The 20,853-nt window shown below is 40.1% G+C and overlaps 1 protein-coding gene across 1 annotated transcript in view; it reads left to right on the plus strand.

The window, feature by feature from the left end:
• STXBP4 (syntaxin binding protein 4) overlaps positions 1–16,406 on the plus strand; it is a 66,137-nt gene extending 49,731 nt beyond the window's left edge. The window contains exons 22-23 of the mRNA XM_082293961.1: positions 2,794–2,851; positions 15,762–16,406. Coding sequence (XP_082150087.1) covers positions 2,794–2,851; positions 15,762–15,873 — 170 coding nt within the window. The 3' untranslated portion in view covers positions 15,874–16,406. The remainder of the gene's footprint in view (positions 1–2,793; positions 2,852–15,761) is intronic.
• The last annotated feature ends 4,447 nt before the right edge of the window (positions 16,407–20,853 follow it).

Consider the following 20,853-nt stretch of genomic DNA (forward strand, 5'->3'; position numbering starts at 1 on the left):
TTCTGTTTGCCCAAGGGCTTCATTTCCTCTCAGCTTTGGATAAGTTCAGAGCAGTGGTTATCCCAGCAGGCATCTCAGGGAAGGAGGAGCAGTCCCCAGGGACCCTGACCAGCTGTAGTGCTGGGGTGCAAACAACAGCAGCCGCTTCCTTGGTTGTTTTTCACAGAGAATTACAGACATTTCTTTGGCATTAACCCTAATTAAATGCATATACTCAGAACAAAATGCTGGTAGGTTATTGTGTATTTTGACTGAAGTGCTCTCTCTCAGGAGACTGCTCTTCCCGTTGCATGCACAATTGCTTTTGCAGTTTTACCTTTTCTTCACCTCGCAGAAGGTAAATAGTCACAAGTATTTGAATAGCAAGAAGCCCTGTATTTTCTGCTGAAGTGAACTAGTTTTTAAATACTGTAAATCTGTAATTTCTTAAGATGATCTATGCAGACAACTGCAGGCAAATATATTATTTATGAAGATTCATCAAATAGACTGTAGCAGTTCACACGAGAAATTATAAATATGCAGGAAATCTGAGATTGCTGGAGTTTATGTAGGTTAAATCCTGTATATTTCAGACTGTTTTTCTGACTTTTTCAGCTCCTTTACCTCCCGTTTACTCCAGGTGAGAGCTTAGCAGCCTTTCAAAGCAAGTCCTGAGACAGACAACAAATTTGACCCTGGAGGGTGTGAGAAAATAGAGCAGGAGGAAGTAGATCAACTTATGAATGATTCATGGAGACAGCAAGCTTGGAGGAAGTGGAGATGATGTCTGGGGAAATACGATGCAAAACATGAGAGCTTCCTGGCTACCAGGGGAAATACATGAAACAGAAGTACAAATCTGAAAGGGAAGGAAAGAAATAAAGGGAACAGCACTGAAAAACTAGTGGAGAGCAAGTAAAAAATGTGGAAAATAAAACCATTAAAAAACCTACAGATGTAGGTGGAACGTGGAAGCGTATAAACAATGGATAGGATATACAATCTAACACATACAAAGTCAAAAAGGCAAATAAAGCTCTGGAGATATCTCCAGAGTTTCATTTCTAGGCAAATGTATTCAGAGTTTTTGAAAAGCAGTCTTCAGTGTGTAAGGGAAGAATACAGAGCATCAGTTATTGCTACCTACATAGGGTTCTTCATTTAGAAGAGAAAAAAAGCCATAATTTTAATCAAATCACCAGTGAAAAAAGTGTAATTATGACTGATAAGTGAAACAGGTGATGTAGGGGATCCATGTGAGCACAGAGCAGATGCTGGGCTTTTACTCATAATTGAGCAAATTTGTTGTCATTTATTGGGACATGCATGTTTCATGCAGGAAGAAGGAAAGGCCAGGGCAGATGGAAGCAATTGAGGGATGAATCCCATTGCCATTTAAATAGTCAGAAAATATCCATGCTGAATAAAGGTCCCATCTTTCATGGGAGAGGAAGGAAGAACCACTGAGCATGTCTAGCATATTTATAACTTAAAACATCCGTTTCTTCCTCCCTTCATAATGGAGTCAGAGCCTGAGAACTGCTACGCAGCATCTACCTTGTGTTTAAAGGGAAGTAGCTGTGGATTATTCTCTTTGAAAGGTAGTGGGCGTCATGTTTGGAGGAACAGATTGTAAAGATCTGTTCTAAACTGAAAATGGGAAGAAGCCTGAGATAAGTGACTAATGGGGGTAAAAGTGATAGGAAAAAAAAAAATCAATCCAGTGGGTTTTTTCTTTTTCAAGCTGTACTGACTGATCACGGTGCTGTTCTAGTTCCGAATTCTCAAGTTCTCTTCCTGAGTTCTGGAGCTTTGGTTACTTTGGCTCCTCACTTGGTGCCTACAGGTTTAATTCCTTCTGAGAAGGTTTGTACCAGTTCCACTGTGCCCCGTCCTGATTCAGTAGCTGTAATGAACTCTGTTTATACTGGAGAACTGAAGTTATCCCTCCCCACACTTCTAAGAAGAACCACACTAGAGACAAAGGTGTGACAACAGAAGAAAACCAGCCTTTTAAAAAAGACATTTAAAAAATAAACATGTGCACTTAGGCAGTCCTGGGGAGGAGGCAGCTTTCAAAGCTCAGATGGTGCGTGCAGTCCAGCACATTTTCCAAATAAAAGTTTTAAATCTAAAGCAGGCTCACAGATGGTTCTAATGAGCTGGTCTTTGAGATACACTGGGACTTGAACAAAAATAGTTTAACTCCTAAGACACTCACATTTTGAGATGAGTTTCAGGCAAAACACTTCAAGAACAATTTTTCTTGAATATTTAAATTTTATATATATTTTATATATATATATATAAGCCAGTTTTTTAGGACCTTGCACTTGCCATTATATACCTTACAGTACAGTATCACAAAAGTGAGAGCATTTTTACACAGTGACTGATGCTTTTTTTCTCCAGCACTTTTCAAACCCTACAAAGAGTTAGTTTTGAGCAAATAGTTATTTAAAAGGTAAAGATTTGTTTGGAAAACTTAATTTTTAAAGGAATATAGGGTAGTGCCCTACCAAAAGTATTATTCATCATTCTAGTAATAGAAATGTCATCAAATGATACTTATCAAAAAGTATTATCTAGTAATAAATGTATCATCAAATCATCAAAGCTAATAGCTTTGTAGCACAGCAAGTATTTGTTAAATTGTATTGTTTATATTATTACCTGTTACAAAAGTAGGAATTGGTTTATAATCTATGATATTGTTTGAAATTACAGCATTGTAACTTACACTGCCTCAAAACTATGTTCTCGGTGTCACTTGAGCTTCAACAGACTTCTTATGTCTTTATCTCCTCTTAGGTCTGCCTTATGGATGGGAAGAAGCTTACACAGCTGATGGAATCAAATATTTTATCAAGTAAGTAGTTCTGGGGTAAACGGGTCAAAGTTGAAATAGAAGCACGTCAAAATAAACACATTTTCAGTCCTAGAATTAATGGAAAAATTTATTGCACATTGTACTGTATGCTGTTGTTTTTTTCTAGAATATAGTGAAGATTAATTTATATAATATGGGGTTTTTTTGTTATTCCTCTAAAAGATTGAAAGAAGTGGCAAAAAATATAATTCGCCTCCATTCCATATATATCGTGATCTAGTTAATAGCAAGTTATTCTAGCTACTGAAATTTTCACATTGTTTAATTCTTACAGGTGCCAGAAACACAGGGTTTTGCAGGTGGATTTCTGCAGTCTCCTTAAACAGAGGAAGGGCAGCAAATAAATTACTTTTATCCCGAACTCTTCCAAAAGTCACGTAAATAACACTGAAGTTGATGCATTTACTGGCCAAGAAAAGCAGAGGTTTTTTTCCTTTTTTTCAAGCACAGTGCTCAGTTGTCCTTGCTTCACCCCGTGCTGCCTCGAACGAGATGTATTAAAGCAGACATGGCTTTTTCTGCAGAGGTTTCCAAACACTCTGTATATGATCCTGCATTCCAGCTCTAATCAAAGGGTGCCTTTTATTTTCAGGCATATGTAGGTTACTACATGAGATTTATACCCCAAAAAATTGTAGAAAAATAGCTTAGGAAATGAAAGTGAATTAAAAGCCAATTTCATAGTCATGGAAATAAATACAAGAGCAACTATTAAAATAGAGCACTGTTCCCTTGGGCTCTGTCTGTTCATACAGGGAGACATGATAGAACAGTTGGGGAGTTAAGGTGGATGCTGGACTCTTTTCTGGGTAATACTCCGGGTTTGTACCTGTGTAACTGGAAACTAAGCTTGAAGATAGTATTATCAAAAATAGCAAATAAAATTTAGAATCAGAATAGAAGAAATGACACATTCTTGAAGCATCTGTTCTGGGTTTTTTTGGGGGGTTTGCTCCTGTGTTTCTCGTACAGATAAGTATCTCAATGACTCAGCAGAAAGCTGGATTTGCTGGATATGTGCAGACATTTCTTTCTGAGCTCTGCACTTGGATGCTGAACCATTGCAGATGTGACAAGCAGATGCTTATTAGCAACAGCAGAATCTCAGCTACTCTAGGTGGTGCAAGTCTAATTTGCAGAAAGCATCAGATGTTTTGCATCTTGTCCCCACTTGCTGAAACTCACAAGTTCACATGAAGAAGCTTTTTCAGGAATTTTTGCAGATCTGACTTAGTGACTCTCTTCATTTGCTCCTGGTGACAGTGCCCAGGTTTTCCATTGCTGTTACCTTCTGTAATCTGTCCTAAAAAGTTCTGCCTGTCAGTCTTTGTGAGGAAGGAAGGCAAGGAAAATTTATCCATTTAATTGCAGAGAAGGGTGTGAAATCACCCTTTATGACCACTGGCTAAAAACTTCTTTTGAGTGGAATTTTGAATTTGAGGTGTTAGAGCTCTTAATGCAGCTCATTAGAATGGAGTTGACTGAGCATTTCAGTAACACATCACTGTAATTAATATTATTTTTAACGATTTCCTTATTTTGCTTTCATCACTGTTTCCAAATGCCTTTGCAGAGTGTAAGCCAGGCTGTTTGCATGCCTGGCAATTCATACCTCTTACTACACTGTTTAATGTGTATGAAGTCAGCTGTCGAAGTTAACTGTTTGGAGCAAGGAGCAGGGCTTGCACAGATCCTTGTTTCTAACATCAAATGGTGGAGATTTCAGGGTGAAAATCAACTTTGAAAACATCCTTTTTCTAGGAGGAACTCAGTTGAGGGACGATTTTATCAGCTGATCCTTTCCAGTAGGATTTAATCTTAATTGTTTAAATGGGAATTGTCAGAATAGTTGATACTTCACAGCTCTGGTACTAATGCTGTCACCTTCTTGTTCTCTTTGGCTGTGAATGTCAATCTTTTTATTCTATTTTAGAATCCTTTCATTCATTTTTAGTCCAGTCAAAGCCATGAGGGGCTTAAGAGTATTTCAACACTAGCCCACTTCCCTGTATACAAATAGAAAAACATGTTAGAATTCTGAAAGTGAGGCCACAATTGAACTGGTCTTATATGTGAATTGCCATTTTTCTTACTGTGCACTGAGGATGTATAGAAGCTGCAATGGCTTTGTTTAAATCCACAGCAGCTTTACAATATGCTAAGGACAATCAAATATTATTTTAATTAGCAGTTGCCTTCAGTTCCAACATGCTTTATTGGGCCATCAGGTAGCTGAGTCCATAAATCTATACATTATAAATCTAATGCAGTAAACACCCCAGAATGGAATCTTAATAGCACATAAGCTTGAGACAGCTTGCTGTGAAATTTCCATAAATATCTCTGAAGGGGTGTAGCAATATGAGGTGCATGAGAAATCAGAGTTTAAAAGAAGCAAACCAGCTGGCTTGTGTTACACACTGAAGTGAAACCCACTTACATGAATAAGTGACATGAATAAAACATTTACATAGGGTTGAGAAGCTCCCTGTACCTACCAGGGAAAGCTGCATCTTGTCCGTGAATCCTGACCTTAGGACAACTTTTGAAATTGTCACTTTATCCAGCAAATCATTTCAGCCTCAGTAAATTATTTTCAGTCAACCAGGTTGTCAGGACTGCTCAGTGCTGCAAGTGTGAGAAACCTGGGCTGGCCATTAAGCTCATTTGTACAGGTTTACCATGGAATAGCAAAGTGTAATGGAAGACTCTCTGAGTTACAGCTCAGTGTACACTGGAAAAAAGCAAGTTCAAGTGTCTTACTAAAATAAAATAAATTAACAGTTATCAGAAGGACAAAAATTACAACAGTAGATAGGGATCAGCTTCATTGCAAATGTAATTTCTCTCCTGCTGGGCAGTAAAGGTGGAATTTGGGCCTGGATATGTTTTAAGATAACTTGGTATACCTTAACAGAGAGGACAAGCACTGTTGTATTTTTATGTAGCAGTACCACCATTCATACATGGCACCAGATTCATGCCCCATCAAGAGAAACAAAGCACTGGTGCCTGTATTCTTACCAATTTACATTTTGAATTTCAATCCTTTTTATATTGGCTGGGTATCCCATTCTAATGTTTAGTTGTTCTCACAGTGAAGAATATTTTGTTAGTCTAGTCAAAATTTCCCCTGAAGCAACTTATGCCCATTGCTTCTTGTCTCTGACCAACATCTTTGTGAGAAGAGTGGGCTGAACAAACCCAATTCCTTCAACATTTCTTGATGTGCCAAGTTCTCCAACCCTCTCATCATCTTGGTGACCCTCCTCTGGATCCTCCCCCATTCTTCCATTCTCTGTCTTGAACTTGGAAGATCAGTGCATTCAAGAGACCCCACATAATAAGGTAAAAAGGTCCATTAATTAATTTTACTTATGGTTGATAAAGGCATTTTTAAATTACTGATTTTCTAATAGAAATTCCTGTCCCAAACAGGCATTTCATCTGTAAGTCCCAGAAACACAAAGGGGCTAATGAGCCCTCCTAAAGTATCACCTACACCCAGATGAGTGTGAGAGCACTTTTCAGTCAGCTGGGAGGCATTAGGATGGGAAAAGTTTTGTAAATAAGGGATAGGCCATCTTGTTCACTGTTAAAGTTTTCATGTGGCTGGTTTTGCCCAGGCTTAGTTCAGGCATTAAATGAGTTAACAAAGTGTTGTAACCAACCACCACTAGAACAAAATCTCACTTTTGCTGCATGCTCTAGCACTAAAATCCAGCAGTGCAAACAGTGTCCATTCTATCACTGAATTTATTTTGTGAATTAGGAATCTTTGGGTTTAACTTTCAAATAGGAGAAAGATTCTGCGCAGAACTGCCCTCCCAGGGAGGGCCATATCTGCTAATTAATGGTTACATCATGCTAGTTTAGAATCACACAGGAACAGCATAAAACCCCAGAGCTGGGACACACTAATTTTTCCCTAGAAAACCCATTCTAGTTAATCTCTTTCATCCTCCCACTATGTTCACCTTTAACATATGGCAGCTCTGTATCATGAGGCTGGCACCTAAAATTAGGTAGGGCCTTGCTATGCTCCCTCCCACTCCCACCCACTCCTTGCATATGTATGTGGTTTGTAAGGACCAGCTGTGAATTTTGCCCCTGTAAACACTGTTTTTCTAGCATTTTAATAGAACTAGATTCCAAATATTCCACAGTAACAACTATTTTCCTCAAGAATGCTTATTTTAAATTTTTGTTAAAGACAAGTAGAAGTTCTCAAATATTTTAGAACTTTTGGGATCTTTTCCCTTAGATGTACTAGGGCCTGTGATGTTTTCTATCTTACAACAAAGGGGAAACAGTAATGTTTCATTTAGGATTATCTTTCAGCAATTAATCTAAAAATCAGAAGTTTCCCATGGAGGCCATGTGTACTTCAGGTGCCTCCATTGGAAGGTGGAGAATTTGCTCCAGGTTAAGTAGAAGCCTAAAGTCAATACTTACAAAATACAGATTAATAAAAACCACACATGATGTGTTCTAGTGGATTTTTAAATCATGCCTAAGAAATCAGGTTTCTATTTGGAAAGCAGACACATCGTACTTAGATATTCTATAAAATTGTATTTTGTTTGGTCTTGCTTGGGAAAGAGGCACCATTCATTTTGATGAAAACTGGGCATTCATAGAAACTGTGTATCATTTTAGCTGAGCTAAGAATAGCAGAGCATGTGTGATAGATGAAGAACTTCTGTAGTATAAACATGGATGTTTTACAGCACTAGAGTTAAAGGTATCATCGTAAAAGGAAAACAAATCACAGTTGATTTTACTTAACTGCATGGTAACTTGAAAATACAAATTTGTTCCTTTTATAAATGTTCTCTGCACATTTCTACTGCTCTATAAATGAAGGATCCAAACCCCAGCACACTGAGGTGTGTTCAGCTCATTCCTGAATACTCTGGTAATATTACAATATCCTGGTTACTTGCAGGTTATCTCAGCATGGGTTGGAGTTGCCCTTGCTAGAAGACTTCAGTGAAGTTCAAATCACAGCAGACCTGATGTAGAAATAAACTTGTGTATGTTCCACTTAATTTTCAGTCAGTTCAGAGCAGCAGACTAAGAAAACCCGTGATCTGCCATACTGATTTCAACATGGAATTGAAATTCCCCTGGACTGAATCCAGTGCCAGCTCTGCACCCAGCTCCCTGTAAAGCAGTAGGCAAGTTACTTGCACCAAAATTAGCAGTTATCAAATCATCACTGTAGGTGTCCCCATCTTAACTCTGAAGTTTTGTGGGTAGGAATGGGTAATTTGAGGCATGCAGTGCTGGTTCCACTGAGTTCAAAGAAAGCTGCAGTTACTTTACGTCTCTTAAAATTTGGACCTTTCCTATTTTACATTTCACAAAAAAAACAAAGGAGGTTGTTTTTGAAAATGTTTCCTTTTACCTGTCATCCTCAAATTCTCCTGAATGAAAATAAAGAATAGTTATATAGTTACAAGTAGTGGCAAATATTAAACAGAACTGGCTGAGCACTAACCAAGTGCTACCTGCTATTACTGCTGTTCAATGTACAGGGATCCAAATTTGTCTCCATCCATCAGCTTGGCATCAGTTCACACACCTCAGATGTAACCACGTGAATTTGGGTAGTCCTGACATGTTTCGCTTGGATTTTTGGAATTCAGTTTCTCTGATTCTCACTGAAATCATTTTCCATGACAATAAGGAAAATAATGTCAGATGTAGAACTAGGAAACTTGGCATTGGATTTTATGATAACATGAGCTTGTAATACAAGAATGTTAAGACCTTAAGCTGCTTTTGGTTGGGCAATCTTTTTTTTCCTGAGAGGTTGTTTGTTTTCTAATATCAAGAACCAAAATGGAGAAACATTCTTTCGGCTTCCGCAGATACTGCACACTCTGTCCAGCTTCTGGCCTGTCACAGAAGGCATCTTAAAATTTCTTCTGTGAGAAAACACAAGAAAGTGAAATTATTTTGCTCCCTGGGTTTTGGGAGGGCCATCGGAAGCAGATCAAAGCACACAGCAAGGTTTTTTGGGATGTGCTTCATCTGGAGCAAAATCACTGCTCCAGGTTCATGTCAGTTTAGTACACAAGGAGTTTAAACAGTAGCCTTCAACATGCTCTGATGCATTTGCAAATACACAGCACCAGAATTTTTATGCAGCTCACTTAGAGACAGCACTGTGAGTAACTGCACACATTAAACCAGCACTTCCAGAGGAACAGCACTTGGCTGGTACTAGGGAAACAGATTTCAGGTAGCACTTTCAAGCTGAGAAGTGCCTGTGCTGTCACTCAGACCTTAGTTCTGATTCAGCCTTGGCTCAGATACTTTTGTACTGATTTTATTTTAGTTCAGGCCATTTGTTTATTGTTGACAATTTTTAATGATGCAGCACACACTATTTGGCTGGATAAATCTTCTTCCTAGTGATTGCTGCCCGCTGAAATGGCTCATAGATTTTTCTGAGTAGACAAGGGTTTAATTGGTTTAATCAAGGAGTAAATAGCAAGACTGTCTTCTGGGGTTTCACTTTATATCCCTCAATCTTTAATTAATACTCAAGCAAAATCTGCAATCCGGGAGGGAAATACAATAAACATTTATGTTGCCTCAGGACACAGCTCCATGAGGTGACAAGTGCTCTTGATCTTATTACAGCCAGTAAAATTAAGGTCACTGACATCTTCCAGGACCTGCCCAGCATCTCCTGGGGTACTATTAGAGGTTGTATGGTCTTTTGAAATGTCTTGAAAGAGGGTACAGCTTAAATGAATTTTAACAAAAAAGGAAAAAGAAAAAATGAATGTTCCAGTTCAAATAATCTGATCTTGATAAATGCAGTGCAAAAACCCTTCCCAAACTGCCTTTAGGATTCGTGTCTGGAAACTGTCATCCCTAGATGCTCTCAGGATTGATTGATTGATTGATAGATTATACTTCCATCAATGTCACTCAGTTGTTTTATTTTGCTCTGATTGCTTACCCGCTAAATGAAAATGCTTTAGTTACAGCTCAGAATAAGTTATTCCTCACAGATCCTCCCAGCATTTGCTCTTCGAAATAGCAAGAGTTTTCCAGTGCTTGACAGCATTTAATATCTGCTTTCCAACCACTGTCCTTTCCAAAGGGGCTTCCAGCCAATGCAGACACCTTGGCTGGCTCTGCAGGTGTGTGCTGGCTCTAAGAGAAGAAGAAACAAAAAATGAATACCAAGTTTAGATTCATATGGGACAACAGCAGAGTATTAAAAGCACTGGCTCTGGAAAGCTGAGAAATAGTTCAAGTTAGGAGTGCATTCCCAAAATGTGTGAGGTGCAGCACCAACAGCTCCACGTTACATTTAATAGAATTATAGAGTGATTTAGAAGCAAGTAGAGATTTGAGGGCAACAGAGTTAGCCCACTTCCAGCATTTTAACCATCCTGCCTACCAAATCTTGATGTATTTATCTAAACTCCACAGCCTTGTCAGGGTAACTAAAGGCCAGCTATTGCCATGATCCCATGGACTGCCTTCAGGAGCAGCAACTCCCTGGAGCTCCTGTAGATGCTCTATTACGACCTGCTCTCATTGGGAAGGGTGATTCTCTCTCCCTGCCAGGATGTAAAGGTCCTCAAGATGCTGCTGCAAGCTGGGACTGCTCCGCTTGTATGCAGGATCTATGTTTGGTTGTATATTTTCTAATTATACAACATTTCCAAACATGCCCAAGGAATTCTGATCATGGCTTAAGAGGGTTGCTTTAGAGACGCATGAGAATAAGAGCTGAGAACCTTCTCTGAGGTGTGGAATTTGGGACAGTGGGTTTGAAAGGAAGAAGGATCCTTGCAAAGCAAAGAGCTCTCCCAAGCACAAGGGGAACAGGAACAGAAAGGCCTGGAAACGAAAGACAAAGGCAGTAATTCAAGCAAATCTTGAGAAGCCATGTGGAGTCCAGCACAGAGTGACACACAGCCTGTGCAAGAGCAAGCAGGGAGGACAGCAGAGTCTCTACATGAAGGATTAAGTTTCAGGATCTTCATTCAGGGGCATTGTTCTTTATTTTCTTATAGTTCTGGCCCTTATTAGCCTCCAAGCCAGCAGTGCCCGGGGCCTGCATGCCAGTGGGTAAGGAGGGGATGTGGAGTTCATGTTCCCAGTCCTCTGGCAGATGGCACACACTCCTTTCACAGGAACTCCAAACCTTCCCTCTGGGAGATGCATGTGAGTCTAAAAACTACCAAAGCACAATGTGGAATATATTTCTGGGTAGTGCAGAGCATGTCCCCTTCAAACCCGTTGCATCTACATCTAGCAGTGCTATTTGCTGCATTTTTTAATGATTATTTCAATAGCAACAGTGAATACACCAAAGGGTGAAGCCCACAGGGTGTGCAGTGCCCCTGGCTCAGGCTCTCAGCAGCACTGGGGGCCACCAGGGCTTTGCAGAGGTTTTGTGCAGAGATCAGGAAGAGCTTCATCAAGCATCAGTATTCTTCAGCTGAGCACTCTTGTATGTTAAAGGGCTAGTGACGATTGGGAAATGAAAAAGAAGAGAAGATTAAAAGTTTAGCAAAATTACTGCTATGGATTACATGGATTTAGTTTATGGGGTATGCTCATTAAGGAGGAAGACATGGGGTTTGTGTTGTTTTACACAAGCAGAGTTTCACTTTCGTCTTCCATACTGCTCAGTTTGGTAGAGAAGAACAGGGCTCATCTGAGGCCAGAATTCGGCTTTTTAAGTTCAGATACAACTAAATCCTTTTTGGCCCCTAATGAGTAACGGTCCCTATTCATTAGGAGAGTTTGACTGACTAATTGCTTAAGGCTGCATCTCCTCTCCTGAACTGGTCTCAAACAAATGGGTCTTGCACAAGACGGCTCCTTTTAAAGCTCAGGAACAGTGGTGCAATTGAAACATTGAGCCAGGTGTTGTCAATGTCATCTCATGTCAAAAGGGGGGGGGGGGGAAACAACTTCCAAGAATGCTGTATGTCAGGTTTGTAGCTCAACATCCTGCACCGAGACCACAGCACTTGTGGTGTCTGCAAGATTTCACAATTCCCTGTTAGGCTCCAGAGTTTGGCCCTGGCTGGAGAGCACAATTTAAAGTGAAAAAGATGTCTTGATGATGCTTAAAATCTAAAAACAAGGTGCAAATATTTTTTCCATTAGCCTTTCTCCGAATTTTTGAGTTACTCTTTTCTTAAAATATTGTCTGCGGTTGTAGTTTTAAAAGAAATAATTTTCCATGTGAAGAAGGAAGAGCCATAAGGAGAGTAATTATAATGGCATTTGAATAATCCACTACTATTTCTTTGCCAAAACATCCCTCTGTTCTCATGTTTTGTTTTCCCAAGCTCTGAAATTTGTCCTGCAGTTTGCTAATGTTAAAAAGACAGACTAATCTACTGACATATTTCCAGATCAAATGTTTGTTTTCTATCAATAAATTTGGCTGCCCTCCGATAGCAGTGATTTGTTTGAAAACCTAAAAATCTTTAAATGTTGCTAATTGCTCTGAAGATGTTAAATTGCTCTGAAGATGTTAAATTTTGAACAGGAACATTTGCAAATGGAAAATGTTGTACATTTAAACTTTGTAATGCTGGCTTTCCAAATATTCCTTTAATATTCAAACCAATTGCATCAATTAAGCAAAACCTAGAGGTAGATTTGGACTCTCTCTCACTTTTTATTGCTGGCCCTAACACACAAATCAGAGAGGGTGTATACAAGAATGTTCTGCAAACCACTAAATCTGGGATTATCTCTTCGGACTGATTATGTCAAAGCTCTTTAGTCACAGCACTTTTGGAGAGCTAAAAATAAATAGCAGCAGGGTTTATACATTTATTCTGTACTTAAATAATCTGTGCGTATTGTGTGTGTCTGTCTACAATGTGAGACATGGTATCTGGACTTAATGTTTATTTATAAGAGCTCTTTTCCTAGGAAGGATTTTGGCAAAGGGTTTAAACCAAACTGTCGTAAGAGAATCGCCCATGGGATAAAGTCTAGAGCAAGTTGAAAGGAGCTGGGTTCAAATCAGAAGTGTTTGCAGCAGCAGACTGACAACAGAGCAAAACTTGGCCCCTGGTGTTTTGAAAATGAATGAAAACTGGTTCTTTTCTTTCTTACTCTGATGAAACAATCTTATGCAATCAAATACAGGGAATCGTAACCCAGATTTCAGTGCCACAATTTTGCACTGCTAAAGATCTGGAGAATTGTATGCGTTTAATTTGTGTGAGAGCAAACTGAAGTTCTTACAGCAGTAGCAGAAAGTTGGGCATGCTGTCATTTGCCTGGGGTATGTAGGAGAAAAATCTGAAGAGGAAGAAACACTTTGCAAAGAATTTTTACATCAAAGAACTGTGGATGCCTTTCCTTTACTCCTGTGCAGTTTCTCCCCCTTCACAGGGTTGATACTGCATGCTCAGGAGAAAATGGAACCAAGGCTTCAGGTACACAGCAGGTCAGGGCATGCTACACAAGGAAGACAAATGGGAAAAAGAAACAAATTTAAAAATCATTTTGTTCTTATTTAAATTCAGCAGTGGATTGCTCAGAAATGGTTTGATAAAAGTAGGCAATACAAACATAGTGCTGGAGGCAATAAATCTTGCATTGGCAGAGGTGGAATGGATGGAATCCAGTTTATTCAGCTCCCATAATTCTGCAGGTATTGAAAATAGTTTTATGTTGTTATACTAATAAATCATATGCTGATACTTCAATCTGGAGCACATCTCCAGTACTAAGCCTTATTGACTGAATATTTTAATTGGGAAACAAGGCATTTCCTGACATTATAGAAAACATTGCAGAAATGTGCAGCAAAATATTTTTCTGAGTATATTTACAAATGTAAATATATTCATAATATAAATACGATGCATACATTTCCCTGCGTTGTGGAATAATGGGAACAATGTTCTTGGTTAGACAGACTTTATTCACAAGTCTCTCATAAAACATTGTAAAACAACTCTTTTCATGTTCTTCATGTTGGGTGTCACCTCACTTTCTAAAGGTAAACATTGGAAATGTTTGCTAAGTTGCTCTTATTCCTAGTAAAATTAGTACATTTGCTTTCTTAGAATGGAACAATTACTGTCCTTGAGAGTGGTCATTGTCTGCTGCAGTGTATTTTCTGTAGGAACATGTTTTTCATTTATCCTTTTGTTTTAACTCTGTGAAACTGATCCTACAACCCCAGTAATGCACATTTTGTAACAAAAGAAGGAATGGAGTCCATCCAGTCCTGCTCTGACCAAAAGAGCACTTCTTGAATTGGTTTTACACGTAACTGGAGCTTCAGGGTTTGGTATTTTTTTTAATGTGTGAGAACCGAGAGTATGGCCTTTATATTCCACACTTTGTTTTCCTTGTGTGGTCCTTGCTCAGGCATTGCCTGAGTTGAAGTAATGCCTGAATTCACAGGTTACCTATTCAGAGCAGCTCCAGCTGGGATTTACATTAGGATCATATTTAGCCCTTGGTGAACAGTATCATACTCATCACACCCAACTGATTCTGAGCTCAGTGCACTCAGCTGAAAGGTGTGAATAGTATGATCATGTTGATGGGAAGAGTGATCCCAAACGCATCACTCCGTGTAGTGGAACATTGGCTCGAATTCCTACTTCAATGTATCTGTTTCCATAATCAGTTATTCAAGAGACCATTCTTGCAGAGAGAAAGACAAAACCTGTTCTCACTTGAAAAGGTAAATCCAGAGTAGTTCCTTGATGGCACTTCAAATTTAATTAAAGCAATGCATCTGGAAATTGAGTACAGACCTGGGCATGAGGGACACTGTGCTAGGACGTGAGAAGAGCTGTGTGTCCTTTGTGGTATTTATTATACCTACAGTATTTTTCAGCTTGTTCTTGTAGTGAACTTACATTACAAAATTAATCTTTGCACTGACTTGACTATAAAAGCTGTGAATTTATTAGCAAGATTTTTTTTTCCAAGTGAAAAGAAGCTATTTCCTTTCCCAAGAACACATTATTCCAGAAGGGAGAAGAGGCAGTGTGTTGCCCACACACAGTATGGCTCACATGCACACACCACTCATAAGGTGTGCATGTTCTCACCACAGACACCAAACCTGTCCGTGTGTCTGTCCTTACTGAGTCCTGCTTGGGCACTTTCCAGAAACTATAAAGCAGCTTAGCCTGCATGTCAAGTGAGGGTTTAAACATTAAAAATCAGCACTGATACCCTTTTATTACATGTGTAAAGGCTGTGGGAGCACGTCCAGAATTTGGGCTGGAAGACATGTAAAAACCATCATTTTTTAATTCATTCTTTCTGCAAGAAGAGGAATTACTTAATGATGCTAGAATAGTAATCATAGAATGGTTTGGGTGGAAATGACCTTAAATACCCCCTCATTCCAACCCTCTGCCAGGGGCAGGGACACCTTCCACTATTCCAGGTTGCTCCAAGCCCTGTCCAGCCTGGCCTTGGACACTTCCAGGGTTCATATTCTAAAGAGCTGAGTGTGTTTCTATGATGTGATTCCACATTTGCTCAACTTCCTCTTGACCACCCTGCCTCCCTCAGGCTGGAACTGGTGTGATGGCCATGTTAATACCCTGCTGTGTTAATTGTCTACAGCTCCAGTAATTAACAATAAATGTCACCAGTCTGTATCAGGAGTCTCATACAAAAGCATTTTCTTTATTGCATTGGGAAATTGAATCTCCAGTCCAGGTTCTGGCTGTCTGAAGACTCCACATTTTGTTTTTAAAAATCTCGCAGCTAGCAAGAAAAAGACAATTCTGTGTTTGAAGGTGTCATAATGATTGTTACAACTCCAGAATCCACCTGGAATTCCTTGTTTTGGGGTGGGTAAGCCTCTTTTGGGTTGCTGATAGCATTTCTTGTTGGTTTTTAGCCACGTGACACAGACAACGTCCTGGATCCATCCCGTCACGAGCGCACTGAGCTTGCTTTGCTCCGAGGAGGAGGAGGATGGGATCAGAGACCTTCCCAGGCCCAAGAGCTGAGGACAGCTGTGGACAGAGAGTAGTTTGTCTGCTTTTAGTCCCTTAGTAAGAAGATGCACAGGTTTTAATCTACCTACTTTCTCATGTGATGTAGTAGTACCTGGTGACATTTCTCCCCCTTAAGCTGAAGGAAGTTCTGCTGGTTTTGAGGTGGGTTTGTTGATGGGTGCTGCAAAGGATGCAGGTGCCACAGGAGTCCTTAATTTGCCCCAGTTTGGTGTGCCAGGGATCAGTCTCACCTTAGGGCCCAGTCCAGTCTTTTCATGATTACCCCCTTGACCCATAATTTCCCTGACGTGAAGCTGAATTTTTCAGGTCAGCTGAAATTTTCACAGCTTTGAGCAACATGAGATTCAAGATGGGACCACTGGTGATAGATTCCAGCTGATGGTTGACTGAGAGATGCAAAGTGAGGTGGGGTATTTGAACCAATGCTAGTGAGAATAATGTAGATGACTTAACTGAAAATTCTTATTTCGATGGGAGAAATCTGCAAATAAGTTTTGCTACTAGAAATTTAGGGATTTATTACAAATATTGGAGCCCTGATGACTTTTAAAACAAATACTTATATAGATTGGTTGTTGAGCTTTAGAAAAATGTGTCTTTGATAAGTTGTCAAGTAAAAAGAAAGTTTTCATAGAGGACACCATACTCTGACAACAATATGAGGCAAGATGAAAATTATTCTACTTTTGTACTTTGCTACAGTGATACAGACACACATCAAATACTTCAGTGGAAGCTGTGAAGTTTCAAGTACAATGAAACCTGTGAAACCACCTCCAGGATCAGCAGAAATCAGTCACCTCCTCAGAACTGGTCTTTTAAGTAGAGCAAAATCATTTTGTACACATTGGTGATGTTTTAAAGAGGATAAAGAAAATGATGGTGGGTGCTAGTGCAAGTTAATGAACAGAAACTGAACAGGTTTCTGTGTACCTCAATAGCACAGGATATTTTAAATCTCATTATTCACAGCACAATGTCTGATCTCAGCTTTCTCAAATGTATGATTCTGTGCTACATTTTTCTGGAGGCTCTTTTTGTGTGTGTTGTGTATATAATGGTGGCTGTTACTAATGAATGAGACAGCCCTGAACCTGCAGAAGCACTGATGGATATGCCAAAGGAAAACTATCTCTGTGCTTCAGTGCAGGAGGAAGAAGGGGATTGTGGCAGTTTAAGGTACAGGCTGCAATCACATTTTTTAAGGTCTGTCTTCAGCAGGTGTAGCATTGGAGTTAAGAATCCTTGTCCCCTGAAGAATGAATATGAAAACCAGACTCACTTGCACTTCTGGTGCCTCAACCACGCTCTCTGTCCTCAGCAGTGCAGAGTTCTGCCAGGTCAGGCTCACTGGAACAGTTGATCCTTTTGAACCAAAATAATTCACCTTTTTTTGAAATCCAAGTCAGGCTTCTGACTGCGCTTGGCCTGAGAGCTGGAGAGCACATCACCAAATGTTCTTCCTGAAGCTCACAAAAGAGGCCTTTGCAGGAAGTAGAAGTCAGTGTACATTGAATAAGCAAATAGGAAAAATTTGTTTTGTACTTTTAACTAGGTCAGACCCAAATTATTTGTGAATCTACACAGGTGGTGTGGATTAGGGAAAAAAGCTTGCTCAGCAGACCCACAGTAACTTAGATTTCTAAGAAAACTTCTCCTAGCAATAACACATGAATGGTTTAGCCATATTTGCTCCAGTGGCTCCTGTGTGCTCCACAGCCTCCTTTGCGCTCCCGGAGAGCTCAGGCCAAAGGGACAGAGCGGGTGCTTCAGTTTCAGGCTTGGATGCTCCAGAAGCATTTTCATTTAAATCCCTTTTCTCAGAATGGCACAGACTCATGACCCACAGAGGATATGTGATGTTTTGAATTCTTTATGGTATTTGCTGTAGCCATAGTAGTCATTTGAAAGCTTTATGACAGCACTTTCTGTTCATACTTCAGTGATATCCAGCCTGCACATAGATTTCAGCTTCCCAGTTCTGTTCAGGAGAGGTTTGAGCCATCACTTGCCTCTTGCAGCCTCAGTGCGTTCTGCTCTGGCTTTGTGTCAGCCAGCTGGGTGCTCCAAAGGGGAGCAGCTATTTAAGGATGGGGACTGTGGCTCAGGCAGGCTCTGCACAAGCAGGGGCTCCATGGAGAGCAGTTCAAAGCTGTCCTTCTGTTGGACCAGCTGCAGGAAGACAGCTCTGCACATGCTGCCCTTCCCGGGGCGCTGGGGACGGCGCCGGGCGCGCAGCCTGCTGTGCACGGGGACAATCCGCCTGTTCTCTCACTGGCACCTCCCACAGATGAGAGTGGCACAAACTTGGAGCCTCTTCCTCCCTCTCTCTTATAAACTTGCCTAGAAATTAAAGATGTTAGAAATAGATCTCTGCATCTCTTCAGCTGCTCCGGTGAGCATTTCCCTCCTCAGATAATCCACCAGTTCACATTCTCTGGGGTTGAGAATACATTTTCTTACCTACAACCTCCAAATGTTCCAATCTATTTTTGTACAGTGGCATACTTGTTTCCTAGGTTATTTCTCTTGATCTCCCCTTGTCTCTTCCTTTCTGTGAAATAGTTTTGTGAATATTATTTTGCTTAATCTGAACTGTGTATATTGAGAAAAGGGTTCTAGGATAACTTGGAACAGAATTTGTAAAGAGCAGTTGTCAACATATGCAATGCTGTAAACAAAAAAATTTCATTTTTATTCCTGAATTTAAAAAATTAAGTGGAAAAGATACTAAAGTGCATGTTATAGCCTTTAAATTAATAAAGCTAAACCTTTATGTAGGAGTGAATCTGTCCCATATAACATTCTCCGTCTGTTGAAATGCCTCTTGTAACAGGCTGCTTTAGAAATGGTTTGGTTCATTTATTTAAGTCTCTTTTTTGACACTCAGGAGGTGCCTGGTGCCACTGAGGTAAGGAAAGGAAAATCCTTTAAGAAAAATATTTGTGGTTGTGGAACAGGCTGGGCTGTGCAGGACTGACTGTGGGCAAGGCTCTCCAGGAGCTCAGGAAAATGCTTTTCTGGCTCGGCCTGTGAAATGTTTCATTTTCTGGGAACTGGTGGGATTCTTAACCTTCAGCTCAAGATACACAGGAGCATTAATGCTCACTCCAAACCAAGCTCCAAAATTCAGTGGCCTTTTGGCAAGTGCTGCTCTGAGTAACTTTTGTGTGGCTCTGCTTTAAGTCAGCAGCAAAAATTTAAGTCAGCTCAGGAGCCTTTGTTCAGTTCTGTGCTCCTGGTCCTCATGTGTTACCAATACTCCCCACTCCAAGGAGCACCAGCCTGCAGGGAATGAGCCCAGTCACACCAGTTCAGACTGGCACCTGTCAGCCCAGGCACTGGGGCCAGCTTTGCAAAGATGTTTAGCAGCTTAAACATGTTCATGGAGTTAATGGGAATTAGGCACCTAACCTACTTAGATGCTGCTATAAATGCTGCTTGGCATGTTTAGGTACCTAAATACCTTAGTAAATCTTTCCCCTGGCTGCTTGCAGTGATAGTGTACCAAAAATCAAATACTGGTGACTAAAGCCTAACCTTTGTCCTCTCTAACCAGCTTTGCCTTTCCCTGGGGATTGTTTTCATGTAACACTAAAAATACCAGCCAGCTCACAGGTGGTACCATTTAGGCTCTGCTCATATTTTCTGGTGGCTTGATTATTGCTCATTCTAGATTTTTTCCACAAACAGTGGCTGATTTGGCATGGATTTAATAGGTTGGTGTTTTCGCAACACTCATTTAAGATATTTTATTGCAAGATAATAGTATTGAATTCACTTCCTACAAAGATGAAATGAGTTTTGTATAGTTCATTATTAAGTCAATAGAGTTGAAAAAAAAAGGGCATGGGCCAAAGATCTGTTATAAATGGAGCCTCTTGTTTCGCAATATGAAGCTGGGAAGTTGAAATCTGATAACCAATGCTGATTCTGTCCCTGTGGTACAGTATCAGTCAAACCCAAACTAATTAAAACTATCATTTAAAGAGAGTGGATTAAAAAATCTTTATCCCTCCTGCTCCCAGGTATGTTTGGGAGGTTGGTTTGTCCCCTGCAAATTCTGGCCCTGAAGCCACAAGGCCATGTTTGATCTGATGTCCAGGATCTCTATTTACAACTTCAGGATTAGCTGAGGTTAAATATATGCAGGGTTAACTGCTGTCTGAGGATATTTCCTTGCCTGTATCTTGCAGCTCAGGAATTCTCAGCACACCAGCCAGGACAGTGATGTGTTTGGTGTTTACAGTGGCGCTCGAGACTCCAGAGAATTCAGCTCAGCATTTTTCCAAAGCAAACATAAGCTGTGCTCTTCCTTCACCTTAAGAAGGATGTTGATAAATAGAGACATTGAACTGCAGCGACATGATCCTTATTATTCACTGAGGGCTCCAATGAGGGAGGTTGCTGAAATGATCCCTCATCCTGATGAGGAAGAATCCAGTTTCTCCAGACAGTCACTATGGGGAATTTTGGTTTCATTGTTAGGCTTCTTGGCTAAAAGCAAACCATGAAAAATCAGTAGTTTTGCTGCTGTTTTAGATAAGACACTATTTCACCCTGACCCCCAAAAGCTACACTCTAATCAGAAATGTCTTAATCTCCTCTCAAGTACCTTGCCTGTCAGCTACCCACAGTCACTATTTCCCTGTGGTCCAATTATTGTTATTATCATCAAGAACTATCCTTGCTTTTGTATGTGAAGAGAACTCATTAAAACGTGATTGAAATGGAAAAAGAAATTAAATTATATTTCTGGTCTGAAATAGAAATATAACAATAACAGCATTTATATGGGAAAGAGAAAGGATCCTAGGAAAGCAAAGCATTGGAGTTCCTGCTGATGTTTTCATTTTCACTCCAAAGGCTGGTAATGCATCCCTGTTCCTTTCCTACCCCACTGTTCCAGAGAGCAGCAGGAGCAGGGGGCTCTCTGGGGACAGGGGAGATCTCAGGCCCTGGCTGAGCTGC

This window comes from Coloeus monedula (assembly GCF_965178545.1).
Source record: "Coloeus monedula genome assembly, chromosome: 19".
In the NCBI taxonomy this organism is placed as follows: Eukaryota; Metazoa; Chordata; class Aves; order Passeriformes; family Corvidae; genus Coloeus; species Coloeus monedula.